The sequence below is a fragment of the Hemibagrus wyckioides genome, linkage group LG05 (assembly GCF_019097595.1).
Source record: "Hemibagrus wyckioides isolate EC202008001 linkage group LG05, SWU_Hwy_1.0, whole genome shotgun sequence".
NCBI lineage: Eukaryota > Metazoa > Chordata > Actinopteri > Siluriformes > Bagridae > Hemibagrus > Hemibagrus wyckioides.
The window spans coordinates 23,158,711-23,178,169 of record NC_080714.1 but is presented as its reverse complement, the minus strand read 5'-3'; the positions used below and the strand labels follow the sequence as shown (position 1 = coordinate 23,178,169).

At 38.5% G+C, this 19,459-nt stretch overlaps 1 protein-coding gene across 2 annotated transcripts in view; it reads right to left on the bottom strand.

Annotated features, from left to right (window-relative positions):
• Positions 1-245: 245 nt before the first annotated feature.
• ntng2a (netrin g2a) overlaps positions 246-19,459 on the bottom strand; it is a 69,154-nt gene continuing 49,940 nt past the window's right edge. Inside the window, exons 6-8 of one of the 2 annotated variants that reach the window (XM_058390142.1) lie at positions 4,916-5,083; positions 2,154-2,288; positions 248-2,004 (exon numbers count right to left, since the gene is read on the bottom strand). In XM_058390142.1, coding sequence (XP_058246125.1) covers positions 1,787-2,004; positions 2,154-2,288; positions 4,916-5,083 — 521 coding nt within the window. In that variant the 3' untranslated portion in view covers positions 248-1,786. Of the gene's footprint in view, positions 2,005-2,153; positions 2,289-4,915; positions 5,084-19,459 lie in introns of both variants that reach the window. The other variant, XM_058390143.1, reaches the window with a different exon arrangement.

The following is a 19,459-nucleotide window of genomic DNA, read 5'->3' as shown; positions in this document are numbered from 1 at the left end:
CACGTATAAATGTACCTTGAAACACAACACTGACTGTGACTATAAGCAGATTGAAAGTATCACATTGCCTCACGTTGTGCCGATCTAGAAAACAATGAACGAAGCATCCATCAAGCTGCATTGCACCATTATAACAAACACCTTTAGAGGATGTGATGGATTTGTCATTACAATGCCACATAGCTTCAAATGACATGTAGATCATATCTTTTTTGTAAATGTGTCAGGGTTTAAAAGAAAGAGCAGTCACCACTTGATGTGTGCTTTCTGATTGTCAAGATTTTATTCTTTGGAATGCTGACAGTACACTTTCAGTCAGCTAGTTGTTCCATCATGATCAGGAAAGCCCAAAAGCAAAGCCTGGAAAGGTGTGAAAATACAACAACTTCTGTTTACCTTCACTTACAGCAGCCCAACTTGGTGCACGTGTCACTAACACATTGTAATACTCTAATTCACTTTGTAACCACAGTGATATAGACTGACATTGACTGGGATGAAAACTGTATCACACTTTTGGTTTATGATGTAAAGTTAACCATGGCAAAAGACTGAGGGCCTTTTCTCAACCAACCAATCAACAATCTCAGCACGTATCTTAGCACATCTTTAAATGTTAACATATGTCATGTTGCTGTTATTAATTTGTCAATTGATCTTTATGTAGTTGGTTATACTTCTTTTGGCTTTTGACTTTTTTGGCTACAGCAGTGATGTCACCAATCAAACATTGATGGCTGGACTGAGGACGTCCCTTAAAAGTTTATCAGGAGAACCAGGTGTACATGATCTATGCATGCTGGCATCCATGTGTGAGGCTTAAATGGAGCTAAAGCTAGGTTAGCTTGTATTTTCCTTTATATGCTATATAACTATAGAAGTGGAGGAACATTCCAAAGCATCAGAAGTATCATGATATGAAATAAATGGTCTGTTGTTATGTAATCATTTCAGTTTGAACTGCAATAAAAGGCTTTGTTATATCTTTGTTATATAACATTTACTCGGAACAAAAATAATTTCTACATAAAAATAATAAATGAACATTCAATTCATTTACAGTAATGTATACTTTTTCTTTCAGATAGATATAGATAAAGATTTTCCAATTTGGGCATAATATATATATATATTAATACTTACCTCCTTCTGGATTCCATACATAAACAAACTTCCATACAAATCTCGAACACAAACTACACCGATATTCTCCCCGTTAGCAGCACAGACACTTAACACCTTCTCATCATGTCTATTCAGGTCAACTGCATGAAAACAGACACCAAAGCAAAATGTTTTATAAAGAAATTTTTCCGAAGAATTGGAAATAACCTTGGCCTGAGAAGCCTTGAGTAATAAACGGCGCTGTTCAGAAACCCCAGATAAGTGCAGTGCCTGAATCTCAGTGAGCTTAGTGACAACTCACAACTACAAGAGTGACCAACAAAGAAAAAAAACAAGAATTATATATGTATCTTCTATATATAATATACACACTTTTCTTTAGAGTGATTTGTTTATTTCAAAGTTCGTACTTCTCTCTGCTCGGGTGTTCAGGGATGCAAGGAGATGAGCAAGCAGCTTCTCATCTGTGTGAAGGCGACTATAACCTGGGACTGTGCGCTGCCCTAAAAACATACTCCGGCCCAGAAGATCTCAGCACCGTGATGCCCACTCAGGGCTGCAGTGACCCCTCCTCTGTCCGCGTGGTTCAGTCCGATGCTGGCTGACAGAGCGGGACTGAGGCTTAGGGCCGAGGTTTAGGACTGAGGCAAGCACTAGAGCACTAGGCACTGGCTTTGAGCACGCTGTTGGCGAGCAAGCAGAGCAGCACAGTCAGGAGGCTGAGGTAGCACGCAGGACTGCCGTTGCAGCCTTTCTCACCATCGCAGCGCACCTGCTCACACAGGATGCCCTTGAAGTCAGGCGGACAAATGCACTTCTGGTTCTGAACACAAGTCCCACCATTCACACAGAGGAGAAGCTCATCGTCGCAGATGTTTGCTGAAGGACAGTGCAGGAAAGAGGAAGGGACAGGGTTAATGACAGAGAAGCCATAAATTGCTCATCCTAACTAAACTCACTTTCAGCTTCCTAAATTCCCACCAAAGTGTAGCTCATTTGATGTAATCATGCAGACCACCCAGACTTACGGACACAGCCTTGCTTCCAGTTGTATCCAGGCAGACAGTCTTCGCACTTCTGGCCTGTGGTGCCTTCTCGACACTGACAGAAACCTGTCTCGTTGCAGCGAGCGTGTAATGAGCCCAGCTGATTGCAGTTACACTCTGTGGAAGAGTAAGCCAAGGTTACCTCAGTTCAACTTAAATGAATTTGTCCTGGATAGTGCTGTACAATTAATCACATTTTAACCTTTAATGGCGTTTAATTCATTCTAATGGAAATATATCATTCAAAAAGCTGTGTAGTTAGGAGAGTATGGAATCCAAGTCTGTAACCACTGCCATGTCCTGGGAGATTAACTGGCTAATTGTAAGCATGACTTTTATCATATACTTCCCATAATCTAACCAAATCATTTGAAATTTTTCCTTTACATTAAAAGGCAACAAAACCTTTATTTGTCACATCCACATTACAAAACAAAGAAATTCTTTTCATATCCCAGTTTAGGAAGTTAGGGTCAGAGTAAAGGGTCAGCTATGATACAACACCCCTGGAAGGTCAAGACCCTCGCTTCAGGGCCCCACAGTGGCTGCTTGGTTTTGCTGGGGCTTGAACCCCCAACCTTCTGATCAGTAACTCAGAGTCTTAACCGTCTGAACCGCTAGTAAAAAAGTCCTCACTCTCATTTTGTAGTTATTAAAATGATCCACTCAGCTGACTGTCGCTTTAAGAGTTTAAACATAATCTGCAATATTGGTGAATTTTGTGAGCTGAATGTATTTTGTACATCTGCTTAAAGTTTGCACGTACAGCTTACATGTTAGTTTTAGTGGTGTCTTATTGTTCTTTAGCCTACATGCATGCCCCGGAACACCTGACTTTATTCCCTCTTGATCAGCAGCTGAATTTAAGCAGGTGCACAAGAAGCCCTACTTAGTTTTAACTAATGCGCAGGATGAGAAAGCTGGATTTAGAACAACAGCCTTAAGCAGTATGCTGATGGATGTACAAAGTCTCCGGCTTCACACAGCATTCTCTCATAGCGTCTAATTTCCCCAACCGTTTCATCTATCAAGGCGGCACTGTTTTTTTTTTTGTTTTAGCACTGGGTTTTGAAAAGGTTTAGGTTTGAATAGCATTTCTGTTTCTGATTCCTACTCTGTCTCTGGCTAGTAAACACACTGTTTGGTGTCCAGGAGCTGGAATGTGTATGCATGCCTGTCCATTCTACTGGATTGTTACGATGAGGGTTTGTTCTCTCCAGCAGAGGTCAGTCTGTCATTGTGCCATTCAATACCTCAGTTTAACAATAAGCTACAGCAGCACTTCTGCATCCAGGTCCAGCACCACCGATAACACCACCAGCATTTTGATGATTAGCCATTCCTAAAACATTTTTACATCTTCACAATTTCGCTAAACTGATCACAGACTATTAGATTTTCACTCTGTACTAGATTTTTATTTTTTATTTTTACTGAATGGCTCTAAAAATGATTCCACACTGTATTACTGATAAATCCGTGAATCTGATTGGTCAAAAGGTGTTGGTTCATTTGACTAACAGCTGTTTTGTTATAGCGCATTTGGACTTCAATTGCGCGGATAGCTTTATTAACTGCAAATACCATGAACAGTTTTACAAGTTTTACAGTTTTACTCAAGTCTCAATCAGTGACCTTGCACTGGTTACACTTTTTGACCATATAGTACACAGTTATAGAAGGGAAATGATCCATAATCGCAGTATCCTGTGTCACCCAGATGAGGAGTCCTAAGAACGTCCCGGGGAGTTATTCCTTGCCGCTATTTCATCTAACTTGCTCAATTAAAATGTATATATTTCTGTAAAGCTGCTTTCTGAATGCATGTCGTAATATGTACTCGTTTTTATATAGTAAAAAACTGATATACAGGGACTTGTATGGCATACATAATCTAAACCTAATAATAAATGGATTGTTATTTAAGAAGCTCTGCTGAAGCTCTCTGTTAGAAGACATTTATGAAAGAAGACTTCAGTCAGTGTCAGTGCTTTCAGGTGAAGCTGAGGTGAAAGTTTTTCCACAGCAGGGAAAATCTTCCAGATAAAGGACTTTGTACTTGCACAGTCTGACAAGCTCCATTATGGGAGAGAGGAAGGGTGGTGGTAGTGGAGCTAGGGAAAAAAGGACTGTTTATAGGTGCTGTAACATACAGGATAACAGGAACTAAATTGTTTTGTGCATGTTCTACAATATTACATATAAGCGTATAATAGAATTTGATATTTGGTTTTTTTTTTTACCGAATAAACAGTTGTACACACTGAGGTATGAAAAGGATTTGCATGTCAATCAGTTTTGACACTGACATTAATGTGTCGTTGATTATTTTCCATTAACAGCATGCAGTGTTGTGTTTTTTTTCCCCCCTTTATTTAATCGTAATTTAGAGTTAGTTTCGAAATTGGGATAATGTGGGGGTTCAAAAGGATGGCTAGAGAAAATGAAAAGAAAACGGAAGTAATTTGTGAAATCACTCATGCAGAACCACTTTCTCCAAGTGAAAGAGGGGAAGGAGAAACTCTCCAGATATTTGAACAGCTGGTTAATTTAATACTCTAGCTCACAAGTGGACAACAGGCTTTCGCAATTAAAGTCTTAAACCCCCAAAGAGCAGTCTGTGGGCCTGGATTTACATTTCAAATATTCACTGCAGTTAAACAAATAAGAAGGTTATGTTAAAAAAAACTTTAAGTGTGAAGGCGTTATGAGTAAGCAAAAAAATTGAGGGAGATCTGACTGACCTATGCAAACATTCTCATCATCCAGCTCGGCTGAAGCGTTCCTGAAGTATCCGAGGCGACAGTGCTGGCAGTTCTGCCCTCTAGTGTTGTGCTTGCAGCTTACACAAGTTATAATGTTGATAAAGTCAATATAGCTGCAGCGGTTTGAGTGACCGTAGCACTCACAGTCTGGCAGAGGAGAGAGGAGAGAGGTGTTAGTGCAAGGAAAGAAGAATGAGGGCAGTCTAGGAGGAGACTGGGATTATCACTGGGGTCCTGATACACTGATCATGGTGAGGTAGAAGAAGAAAGAAAACATGTTTGCATATTCAGTAGTGACACTATTACAGCTTGACAAAACTGTTTAGAATTCATTTCATCGGGATTTATTCCAAAATAGCATATCAAAGCATGCAAATGCATTTTTTAATAAACTTCAAAAGCCAATTTGCAAACTTTTTAATGGAAATTTGAGTTATTTACTAAGCCAAGATTCCCACTTCTATAGTGTTTTGGAGCTCAGGGATTATACATAATTGATATGATGTTTTAAAGATGCTGGCGACATGAAGGCCTGCTGTGGCGCAGTCCACCCAGCTGTGGGATGATGGCAACAGCAAGTAATGAAATATAAATGCTCAATTACTCCATAGATAGGCAAAGGGAGCAAACAATGTTTCACACACTGTCCCCGATCTTTAACAAGACAGGCAGGCAAAAATGCTATCGAAAGGAAAACACTTTTCATGCAGCTACAGGGACATCCGTGCGTTATCTCACACGAGACACCAATACATCTACGTCGGCTCACCTTATGAGACAAACCAGAGCATGCGGTAGAGAAATGAAAAAAAAAAAAAAAAAAGTGAAGATGAAGAATGTAATAAAGAAAGGCACCTTTTTTCCACAGTTTCCAATATCACTGCACCCCACTGACTTGAAGGCACGGGACATTATCACCAAATGCCTCCAAGATGTTGTCAAACAAAGCAAGGATTCGATTCTCTTTATCTTGAGGTGTTGTCTTACCTTCAGATCTGACATATGCTATCCTCGTCAACTGAGTTCTTGGCCCACCAGGTATCAAAAGCCTTTGAATGACTTTGGAATGAAATCAAGTAGCATTAAATTGATTCGCTTCAGGGAATTGACTAAAACTATAAAAAGAAGTAATATTGGCACAAGTTGCGCTAAGAGGGTGAAATCAAACACAGTATCGGTGCAACAAACACGAGCGACACAGAAGATCATGGTGTAGGATTTCTATACACAGATCTGGTTATGGTTATGCTCTGCTATTGCTGAATCTACTGCTGAGATTCACAGATATTCCAGCTCATGTTCGGTTTATTTGCGGCTTCTACGGTATCTTATACAAAATGCAGGGTTTATATGGATACTTTCTCTGTACTGATGCTTAATTTGGAATAAATAACTGGAAAGGCTTTAGTTTCCTTTTATATGCGAACTAAATAAAATTGGTAGGAAACACAAGCTTTTAATGGTTTCGTAATTTTGTACCTGGTAAAGTTTTTGACTTGTATTGCGCAGGTCATAGCTATTTGCTTTTGCTTCAAACCATTACATTTATCTGCCAATTTCATTAAAAACAAGCTCTCCAAGAACAACATGGAATATTGGAACTTAGCATAAGTGCCAAATAAGTCATTATACCATTACTACAATAACAGAAACTGTTAGCATAACACTAGCTAGCATTGTTTCAGGGTATGCAATTAAGACCTCATTAATCATTAATTTAAAACCTTAAAGTTATATATCTAGCTATTGCTTTTTTCTTTTTCTTTTTTTAACCATCAAGTCATATTACCTTTATAGAGCCTAAATAATGACCTGCATTATACTGAAAAAGTCAAATAATTTATGGGAAATTAAATCTTCAGAGAAACACTGTCAGAAACCTGCAAGTCGTAAAGAAAATTAAACTCTAAAAGGGGTGGAATATCTGTGTTAACTTGAAAGTATGACATTTCTAATAGCTATAGACATCTATTACACACGTCGCCACAGATTCTATTCTGCTATATATTGGCTATTTTCGAATACCTTTTTTCCCATGCTCTTTTCTCTCATAATCTTTTTCCTTGTGTTTTTCCATCTCTTTCTTTTCCTCTTTGGAATGCTTGCTCTTTCCTGCCTTGGGAGACTCAGTGTCCTCCTTAACAGATACTGTTTGCACCAGAAAGATCGTCACAGCACAGAAAATTTCACATCTTTCACTCTGTTTTATTCAGAACTGAACAGGTACATGTGCCAACTAGGTTGACAAAAATACAGTATGCCTGGAGATACTGTGCCAGATGTTCTGACAAATTGCTTTATATTTATCTTGAGCTTTCTAGGATGAGTGTAATTGCATAAAAGGGAATATACCTGGCTTCTTTTTCTCTTTGCCATGGTGTGTTGATTTAGCAGATTCTGACTTCTCTTTTTCATCTATCAGTGGTAGATCACTTTTCCCATGCTTAGCCTTAGGAATAGGAAGAACAGCATCAGGAAGAAGTGCATCAGGAAGAGAAACAACTTTGGTTGTTGGAGGAGCTTTAGGACCTACAGCATCAAGTGGAGGAGATTCAGGATCAGAGGCCTCTAGAGAAGGTGCGTCTGGAGAAAGAGCTTTAGAGGAAGGAGCAGGATCAAGAGAATTCGATTTAGATGCAGGAATTTGAGGAGGCCCTTCATTTGCAGCAACTTCAGGAGGAGTAGATTCAAGTGTAGGAGTTTCAGGAAGAGGAGGTTCAGGTACAGATGCTTCAGGAGGAGAAACTTCAGGTGCAGATACTTCAGGAGGAGAAACTTCAGGTTCAGAAGCTTCTGGTGCAGGAGCTTTAGGAGCGTTAGGTTCAGGTGCATGAACTTTGAAACTATCAGGTGAAGGTGGCTTTAGGAGTGAAGCATCGGGAGGAACAGTCTCACCAGATTCCAGGGCAGGAATTACAGGCAAACCTTTAGGAGGTACTGTGGGAAGAGCAGGTGAAGGTGTATATTTAGCAGGGGCCATTGCTTTGGTTGTTGAGACAGCACCAACTCCCTGAACGACATCATCAAGAGTCAACAGTATTGTATCTGTCGATAAAGGAACAATTTTTGCTACAGGGTCAATCCCACCAGTTGCTGGAATAATTGTGCCACTCATCTCATTCGTTGTTTGTGCAACTTCATCAATTGCCAGAGAAGCAGAAATAGTTGTGGGAGCAGCAGCATCCATTGCTGAGGCAATCACATCATCTGCTGGAGTGAGCACATCATTTGCTCGAGTAACAGCTTCTGTCGTCAAGGACACTGCCTGAGTTGAAGGAGAAACTTTATTTATAACTGCCGTTACTGTATCAATTGCTGGAACAGTTCCATCTGTTACCACTAGAGCTGCGCCAGAAAAAGAAACAACTGGATCTGCTTCCACATTCGGTGTTTGGACATCAGTGACTGTAGGTGCAACAAAGGACAGTTGGACGACTGCTTTTGGTGTTGATGCAGCTGCATCTGTTGGTGCGACTGCGGTTGTTATCTGAGAAACTTCAGGAGAAACTCCAGGAGCAAGTGAACCGTGCAACCGAGAGCCTGGGTCACTTGCTTGATTTTGCTTCGTTTCCTGGCTCGACACTGCAGCCGTTGGCGTGACATCATCTGTCGCATTGACAGACGTGTCAGGTGCTGCAGTGGCCACGTCCGATGCTGAGGTAGCTGTAACATTGTACAAACCACAGATAGTCAAAGAGCTAATATTTCTGCCAGGCTACAGTCACTATAGATGCCCGTGATCCGACAGTGCTGCCTTCAGGGCTTATATATTCGATGTAATGGATGAAATTGCACTGGTTCAACCTTTGCCATTTCTGCTTCAGCAGAAATGGGATACACGTGCCCTGATAGCATCACTACACCAACCCCCCCATGCCCCCTTCCCTCCGTTGCACACGCAACCCCATCCTACTCAAGGACAGGTCTTACCGCTCCTTCCTGTTATGGTTTCATGTATCTATCTCCCTCCATGGGTTCAATAAATTGGCCCTTTTTTTGGTGTCCCTCACCATGACCTGGCCTCTTTTCTCTTATGAAATATTTAGCAGCAGTTCATTCAATCGCTATTCAAAAATAGATCTGAAACGATTTCGCTTTGGCCTTTCAGCTGAGCCCCACCTGCCACACAGTGAGCTCTTAGAAGTCATTGTGTTTCACAATAACAGAGTATTTAATGATTTATCGCCAAAGGTGGCTGATTGTGTTCTGAAGCAGTACAAAGGCTGTGAAACACACAGGTGGACGCTGATAAACACCTGGGTGAAGGGAAAAAAAAGGGCTGAACCTGTGGCAAAGCATGATGCTGAACTGGTTTTCAGACAGTACAAATAAATATTTTGCCACTTCATTGGAGTCCAGCATTCTTTTCTTTTCTACACCTGCTGGGTCAAAGGGATGCTGTCTAAGCAAGAGAGGAGCTGGCTTTAAGGTAATTACCTGACTGGTTTTTTTTAAATAGTGGTTAACTTGTTTATCATTGCCTTCAATGAATATCAACTGTTTCATTATTCATATGCTGATGACTTTCCTCAGGTAACTAAACACATGGAAAAAAAAACAACGCCAGATGGTTTAGAGATGTTTCAGAATACTGTACTTGCACCTGAGCTAAAGTAATGCACAAAGAGTATCAGAGTGACTTGTGCGAATATAGCTCTATTGGATAGGATTAGTTTTACATGCGGAGATGGAATCATAACATTTCTTTGTGATAAGGTAGTATCAGTGGGATTTTAGTCGCATCCAGATCTGTCATGTGCATGGGTCTGAAAAGATTATGCCATATTTTACCTTTCTTTAAAACAACCCCTGGTAATACTGTATACTGTATAAGCCATCCAAATTCGCATGCTCTAAAGATTCCATTATATCCTGTTGATTATATCATCAGGTACACTGTTTGAAAACTGTAAAAAAAAAAAAAAAAAAACACTCCTGGATGTGCTCTCTTGTATCATCTCCTGCCAAACCGAAAATGAAACCGAGTATCGGCTGCAATTGAAATGCAGAACAATAACGTGGAAATAAAAGGGCTTCATCAGAGAAGCGACGCATCTGAAGGTTTTATCTAAGTTTTATGTTCGTTCATAACATAGGGATAACCTACACACAAGACCAACTAATAATCCAGAACAACTTGGCCAGTCATACACCTTAAAATATACAGATTAAATCAACCAATTCAAATCAGTGTAGCGTGCAAGAATTTTATGTGATGCGAATGCATGCATCGTGAGGCCTTTAAAATATCCATATAATTTATTTATACAGCCATTGCTTATCCCATGCATTTAGATCATAATCATTATAGAGTAGTACTTAAGTAACACATGTCTGAGGTGTTTCCACAGGCTGTGAGACAACCGGAGATAAAGTACAGGCTTATGAGAAGAAACGATGTTTAAGAAGCTCAGAACTATGGCGCTGTTAGCTTGGCATCTAGGCCCATATACGTTAATGGCCTGTTTAGCACAGCGGTAATCAGGTTTAATCCCAACGCCTCACGCCACCTCAGGAGAGAATATGGCACACTATTACCACCATCAATCATCTGTGGAATTAGAGTTAAGCAGTTTCTGCTTCCTTCTAAAGCCTGGAGAAGAAAAGAAAACATAACACAATATTCTAGTCCTTTGTTGTCCCAAATGGTCCGGGCGCTGAAGATTTGACTCATAATATCCACGAGTTCAGGTAAGTATTAAGGGATTTTGCAGTCCCTTGCCTTTTTTCTAGCATTAATACCAAATATTTTTTTCTAGCGCCCATACCATATCATAAAGTACAATCTTTCCAGTCACGTCCCATAAGCAGACTGCATGCAGATATGAAGGTGAAACTTCTGAAGGAACAGTTCTAATGAATGCACACTCACATGCTCTGGAGGACAAGGTGTCAGAGAGAAGGTAGGACTATAAACATCACCTTTGTTGAATATTACACTTTTCAATTATTAACACAAGCTCGTGAAGAAGCTCTAACCCAAGTAACTGGTGGTAGGATTACTTGATAGAAGTTCAACACGAGATATTTATCAAAAGTGGTCTTAAAGTTGGGATGACCTAGATGTTGTTGGAGTGCTGTCACACGTACACTGTATACTGTTATCTTTGTTCTTGAAGAAAGTGTGGAGATTTTGAATGAAGTGTGAGGTCAGGATGTGAGGACGATGACAGAGTGTTAAATACTTAAATATGGCAAGAGAATATGCTAGAACAGTGCTGTAAAAACCTCACAGCAATTTTCATTTCCTTAATTTGCTGCCTGACACTACAATAACAAGAAGAAATTTCTAGAAACCTACAGTTGTTTAGCTACCGTTAATAAGGTATTTCTGTCAGAAGCAATTTTGACTAAAAAGTAAAATGTCAGTAAATCATTTGTTGGTGCTTTAGTCATATTTTTTTTGCTTTGGAGAAAAGCCTCCAAATTATTTAGCTAACTTAGCTAGCTAGCATTGTTTGCATAATCCAGTTTTGGGTTATTCTCCTCCAAAGTTTTTATAATGGACGTTTCACAGAACTAGCTAGCTTTCATTTCAGTCAGAAATGTTTTAGCAATGCTGTCACGAACCTCTTTGCGCCTGGCAGTAACATGATCAGCAACTACTACATTTTCTAATCAGCTTTTTACTTCAAACGCTAACCTCCAAAATATTTTAGCTAGCAAGCTTACTTACTTTTGACTCTTCGATACTGGCTTCAATGTATGTTTGCCTACAAAATGCTCATAAAAAGTCAAATTATCCTGAGTTAGCAAACCCCAGCTATAAATTGGTGAACCTGAAAATCTTTCAAGCTAATGGTAGGTCTCAGGATCACTGTGTGTTCTTTCACTTGCCTGAATAATATATTTCAGCTTCTAGATCTAGAAAAAATCCTGAAGTGCATTCTCCAATTAATGCCTTATCGATTTTGCCTCAATCTCTGTCCTTCAGGCCATGATGCGAAGAAAATGAAAGCACAACGTCTTTCAGGATGTAAAATACAGGCTTTCTAGATCAGGGATACACAGGCGCTTCCTAGGCAAGTTTTTTATTGTAGTGCATAACGTACAACGTGAGGTATAAATAAAAGGCAAAAATAATTTTAGTCAGTCTGTGTAAAGTGATGCTTAAGTAAGTGAGGATACCTCATTAAAAAAAAAAATACAATCGCCCTCAAATTTCTCCTGTCCTCATTTCCTTTCCTTGCTTCATATCAGAGGGAGAAGCTTGGAGGTGAGGAAAGGAAGTCATTTAAGAAACGAGTAAATGATCAAGTTTTAAATTTAGTGTAAGCAATGCTTATGGTGAACGGGTTGCTGTTATTTATTGCAATGTTATTTTCTGTTAAAAACATTTAAGAACTGGTAAAAGTCCTCATAGTGCCTAAGTATACTCTTTTTTCAAGGATTTTCTGCATGCAAAAGCAAGAAAACTGCTGTTTATTTACAGTAGCAGACTGTTAATAATAGTTACAGGAAATTACTGTTAGGTCATTCTACAGCTTCTTACTTCCAGAGATTTGCAGGAAATATTTATACAATGCACATTTTCCGTTGTGTATCCTAAGGTTATCAATCAAATGTGCAGGAACGCTTTGGTTTATTGTAGTTTAGAAATACTGTCCGTATTCATTCTATTATTGTGTTTTCCGCTTCAAAAATAATACACAGTATTTCCATAATCAGTAATTACTGAAGTCATCATAGTTCTTTTGCTGTTGAGCGAGACCACATAAAGACAGTGTACGCTGGTACATTTGAGTTTATGCAAGGAAAACACATAAAGAATGAAAGAAACACACACAACAAACTTCAGAATTCAATTACGAGTGTCTTACAGGACAGGAGCAATAAACATCTGTCATCACAGAAACGAAGCTAATGCAAAATACTAACTCGAATCTGCCTAAAGCACTCCTTCCATAAGCAGAGCTAGTATATTAAAAACACCATCGGAAAGTTACTATTATTGAAAATGTCACCCTAAAGAAAGCTCCTTTAATTGAAAGCACCAGCCTGGAGCTATTTTTATTCAATAGGCCACATTAAATCAACACTAATCCATCTAGCGGAGCAACTCAGGATGCTAATGTGATCTCTGCAGCTCCCACCTGGATTGTTGGACAGCAGGTTCGGGACTGAAGAGCTGACTGCAGGGATGGGAGCAGCAGCCAGCATGTCTCTGGAGGGTTTGATGTCTAGTCAGCATAGAAGCTTGTGAGATTTTAAACACGTGGATCAAATAGCAAGACCATTTTCCCATCAGGGGCATTTTAGCCTGACCTCAGCTATTCACGATGGACAAAGGGCACTAAGGACAAAGACATTATTTTGAGTCTACATGGCTGGGGATGGGATCGTGGCATACACAAACCTGAGCTGGTCTAGGACTTTAACGAGTCCTGGTGTCTCCCTGGCGTTTAAGGAAGTACCGTTGCTAAGCAGTACATTGGGATTCGTAAAGCACAGCCCGCAGCGTGCCCATCGCCTCCTGCCACTTCCTGTGCCCAGGCATACTGATGTTTTATTAAAGCCGCGCCCCACCCCAGGGCTTCATAATTAAACCATGGCTCAAGCCACAGACTGCCAATTGTGCATTACAAACCCGCCCACTCATCTAACTCCCACAAATTACCGCATGTGTGCTGTTAGCTATTAGCAAAGACCTCTCATAATGCTGTTGCTTTGTTTACCAAAGGCTAGGCTGTGTAAGAAAAGATTTGCTCGTGTAGTGATCTACTGGATTAATTACAGACAAGCTATTTAGACAGAGAAGCTGTGTGCTATTGTGCATCTGTTCAAATTGCAACCAGTTGTGGAAAGTATTTGAAAGGAAATTAGCTAAGGCTTATTAACAAATAAATTGTATATTTCCAACGCCTTTATTCACAGTATTTATTAGTAAAAATGTGAACACAATGAGAATTGAATGAGAGAGAGAGATAGAGAGAGAGAGAGAGAGAGAGAGAGAGAGAGAGAAAGAAATCAATCAGTCAGCTGCTAAACAACTGAAGTAAAGGCTTCCAGCATGCACATCCGCCTTTTCAACACTACTAAACAAATTAACCTTCAACTCACAGCAGTCAAGCTTCAACTCACGCTATTAGTGCATGTCTGTGTATGAGTTTCAGTTTACATGCAAGAATATGTTGAGGTTTTGGATCTACATTTGGCTTTTGGGTGTAATGCAATATCAATATCTGTATACGTGTCTGTATCTGTTTAGTGCTTCAAATATTCAACCCTGTACTCAAATTCAACCCTGTACTCAAAAAAAGCTAAAGTTTTTCATTTTTCTTTTTCAAACTCAAATTTATTTCTTTATTTATTTTTTTATTAACCATGTACACAATCATTCACAGTATGACATGCAGTGGAATGTTTATTTTCAACTGTCTGTATTTAAAAAATAAATTAAAATAATAATTAAAAAATAATATAAATAAATAAATAAATAATTAAAATAAAATAAAAGTAATAGTAATAGTAAATGGAAATTAGCTGTATATAAAATTTGGGATATGTTTTATTATTATTATTATTATTATTATCATTGTGCTTAAACACTGATATATTACATTTGAATCTACCTGTACAATTTTTTAATTCATACTCTCTCTCTCTCTCTCTCTCTCTCTATATATATATATATATATATATATATATATATACATATATATATATATATAGAGAGAGAGAGAGAGATTTTTTTTACACATATTGTGCTGTATATACAACTAGCACATATTCTTATGAACTAACTGCCATAGCTTTATTTATTTGTTGTACGATATATTTCTATGTTTATCTGCACTTGTTTATTTGTACAAATTCTATCCATTATTTGTACTTCTGGTAGATGAAAAATTTTGCTTCTGCATACTTGTATTATGCTATGACAATAAAGTTATCTATCTATCTATCTATCTATCTATCTATCTATCTATCTATCTATCTATCTATCTATCTATCTATCTATCTATCTATCTATCTATCTAATTCATTTCTAAACAATCTAGTGGCAGTAGTTATTGAATCCACTGTAATCCTGCTCAGGCAGTTGATGATGAATCAATTGATGAATCAATGATGAATGAATAAATTCTGTAAATGAATCGTTTACATTCACATTAATAAATGTCATCTTTCTTTGTCCCACAGGATTTGCATCTGACTGCTCGCTACACTTCCTGGGGGAATTCCAGTCCTGGTGCACACTTCTAGTTTCAAGCAGATGCCATATGAGCTTTCTAAAAAAAATGATGTTAAGTGAAGTGCCCCTCGTATTTATATCTGTAGTTGTTTACAAGACATTACTGAGAGTTTGTACTTGTAATTGGTCACATCCTAAGTCTCTATGTAAATCCATACAAATGAGTGCTGATATGCTGGCATGCTGTGTGTGTGTGTGTGTCTGTGTGCAAGAGAGTGAAACAGAAAAAGCGAGAATATATTGCAGGTCCTGTCCTGGTCTTGGTGTTCTTTAGAGCGGAGATTTGCCTGCGGAGCATCAGGAGGGCAAGCATATGGCCGGCAGGAGTGTGTAACGTGAGTCCTGGCACACTTCAGATCCCCCCTCGTCCCAACAACCACCACCATCTGCCACTTTGCTAGAATGGTGACAAAAAAGAAAGGCTCTGGCATCCGCATCTCTTCCGGCCTCTCCGTGTTTCCCACAATTACAAACAAAGCACTTTGAACAAGGCATTCACACTCTGACTGTGTGAATGAGAGAATGTATGCATGTCTGTGTGTGTGTGTGTGTGTGTGTGTTTGCAGGTATGTCTTTTTTAGGAAGTTGAGTTCAGTGGCACGGCGCGCAGTCAAAGGCAGAAAACAAACAGCTTGAGCAAAGCAAAAATAGCTAATAAGTCAGAGGTGTGAATATCGGTCATGACCGAAAGGATTCACCGATTCACAAAACACAAAAAAAAAGGTTCAGCATAAAAATAAAAAAAAAATAAAAAAATGATGACCAAGAGTCACCATTGTTTCCATGAATAATCACACATGGAGAACTTTAGATTTGTACCTAAAAACTGCTGCTGTCATCATAACGAATGTCCTGTGCAACATCCTGTCAACACACTGAGTACGGTTTGTTTTTATTCTTCTTCACTTGGTATACTCTAAGGATTTATTCTAAAGCTTCTTTCTCATGACGTCTCTGGGAGTTTTTGCTTGCTCTTTAGGGATGTAAGTTTAGTCAGAGGTGGTGTGAGGTCGGTGCACTGAAAATTTGCCATGAATATGAACGCAACTTGGTCAGGAAGTAAAGTGTTGTGCAGGTTTTGACATGATTATGCTTTTCATTTACATTTCTGGCATTTGGAAGACACCTTTAACCCAGAGCAACTTACATTTTATTTCATTTTTTATACAAATGAGCAATTGAGGGTTAACAACCTTGCTTAAGGGCCCAGTGGTGGTGAACCTGGCATTCAAACACCTTACGACCTGTAGCCCTTAACCACTAAGCTACCACCTCTTCCTATTATTGGTTTCCACAGCACGTGTTCCATGAGTGGCAGGGGAACTATGTGGGAGACAGAAGAGATGAGACACCTTACTGCACATAATGGCATCAAAATAATTTAAATAAATAAATAAATATGGTGAGTCAATATGGCGCCAGTGTTTGATTCAACAGACCAACGTTGCAAGGCTGCTAGAAACGATCACATGTCTCCAACCACTCCATGCCTCAACCATTTCTAAACCCAAATAAATTCAATATAAGTTCTTTATATTGAAGCTGTTCCTCAATTTCTAACTCAAATTGGACACTGATCCCAAATCACTAAATGTTGCTTTGACATGAATACAAGCAGACTTTGTGTGAACGTGGATCTCGCTGCTCTAATTCCCAAAGACATGATCTTGGTGAAGTTATTCCCTAAACAGCAGAAGACACCGGGGTGCCACGAGCGCCCTTGCTGGGAAGATGTATGAGTTATTTGGGTCTGATGGGAGGCCCACAAGATTAATAAACATTCATCATCCCAACTTCAAATCATCCTTATCCTGTTTCTCTCTCTCTCTCTCTCTCTCTCTCCTTTAGGAATAAGGATTGAGGATGTTTCTGTCACAGCTCACCTTGGAGATCCTCAATCCTCAATCCCGAGTTATGAATGATGGATGAGATTATACCGTATAGAGTGTTGCTTAAACTTCCATAAATAAAAAAACCTAGAAAAATGATGGATGCCTCACAGGAAATCTTTGATTCAAAGACTTATGTTCTTTAATACTTTTGTCTGTGGATTGGCATTTGGCAGTCCATCATGGGTTCAGCAGTGATAGCTGGCTTGGTAAAAGTGTTTCATTGCAGCTGAGAGTCAGACTGTCTGTCAAACATGACAGAAAATATGAATCGCTGTTTGAGGTGCGATGAAATGGGAGGGTTGAATTCCAGGTGTGTTTGCAATAGATGAACCATGGCTTGCAGCCTGGGGCAGTGGATGGCACTGCTGCCTCACATCTTCAAGGTCTTTAGTTTGACCTGGATCTCAATTTACTGTGTTAGAGCTTCTTATTGTCTACCAATGTCTACATGAGTTTCCTTAAGCTTCTTAGATTTCTTTCCACCTCCAAGGTGTGAACAATTGTGTGCATGTGAACGGACTGCAATCCCATCCCAGGTGATCCACAGTGTCCCTGACCAGGATAAAGTGCTTGCTAATGATGAATGAATCAGACAATCAATAATGAATCTTCAGAGCAAAAATGATTCATTGGTTATAAAATGATTCACTATAAAGCTTGATGCATTTGGAGTCTATACATGACATACATCTACACATGATTCAAGTTTCACCAAGTTTCTATAGTGATGCTTATTCACTTTCCACATTATGTCACTGGAATAGATGAGCCACAAACTCTTCCTCCACCACTTAGTCATTGTGTTACCAGCATATTTTCCAAAATTTTGGAATATTGTTCTATTTTTCCTTCATAAAATCAGCTACACATGTCTTACAAAGAGTTTGTCCATTAACAAATCTGCTAACTTCCTAAACTAGATAGTTCCTAACAAACATACATCTAACTTAAGTTTCATTATCACTGTTAGTTTAATCTTGCAGGCAAAATTATCTAAAGTATATATAGTATTTGTGTTATATTTTATTATGATTTGCTTCACATTTTTAACAGTTTTGTTGCTTTTCATTGAAAATATACATTATTTTAAAAAAAAGTGGAGATCTGTGAATCATTTAAAGAGTGAATCAAGTATCTAAGAATCATTTGTCCTTTGAATACAGTTGGACACAGTAAACTCTCTTCTTTTTTCATCATTGATATCCAGCATTCTAGAGAGAAATAGTGTATGAAATTTGATTCTGATTCTGTTATAGTTCTGTCTGAAACCAAATCAAAAACTTTCACCAACGCGCCTTTACAAAACTGAGTCGATTCCTTATAGCAAGCTCTTTGAATCGCTGCCTTGCTCTAGAAGTTAACCTGATCTAAGACATCAATACAAATCGCTTTTGGGGAAAGTCAGCTCTCATCAGTCTGATCTTGATACTTCACTGATCCGGTCACCTCTCTAGTTTAGAATCAGCATTGGACTGTTCCATAATTTATAAGGACAAATGAGGTGACGTGCCATTGTTCAATAGTTCACGCACGACAAAATGAAAAAGAACCGTTCTCACCTTGGGGCTTAAAAATATTTGGAGCCATCATGAAACTTTAAGCATTGCAGCGGCCTTCTTGCATGCATCCAGCCAAGATGCCTCATGTGGGAAATCATTGTGGCATTGAAAAACAGGAAGCTAAAACAATGTGCTATACAAACGCACACTCACACAAACACCACTTTCATAGTGCTGCATTTCGCTGCAATTATATAATCCTAATTCTTAAAGCCCTGATTTTGATTGTAAGCACATAAAAATACTTTTAGAAAAATAATATTTTTCAAAAAACAAAAAAAAAACAAAAAATGATTTATGTGAACATGGCACTGGTTTATGTGTGTTTGTGTCAGATATACAGTATTCTCATGGCGACAGACATCGATGTACTAAACATAAATCAAATCACCTCATTCCCTTTTAAAAACAAGTTGGTGATAGATAGATAGATAGATAGATAGATAGATAGATAGATAGATAGATAGATAGATAGATAGATAGATAGATAGATAGATAGATAGGTAGATGGATGGATGGATGGATGGATGGATGGATGGATACTTTATTCATCCCAATGGGATATAAAGTGACAAATTAATACCAAAACTCCACACAACAGTATTCAATATTCAGAGCACAGAATAATCTCGTCAGTAGTTACACTTTTTTGAGTGAATTGTTCAGAGTTAGGTTAAATAAATAAATAAATAAATAAATAAATAAATAAATAAATAAATAAATAAATAAATGTTTATTTTTTATGTGCTCTTTTATTCTGATTGTGTATTAAGCCAAATTTCTTGCAAGATAATAACCTAAATGATTTTGTACTGTGTATATGATAGCAAAGGTTTTGTTTTATTTTATATTTTATATTGATTCTGTGATTTACATT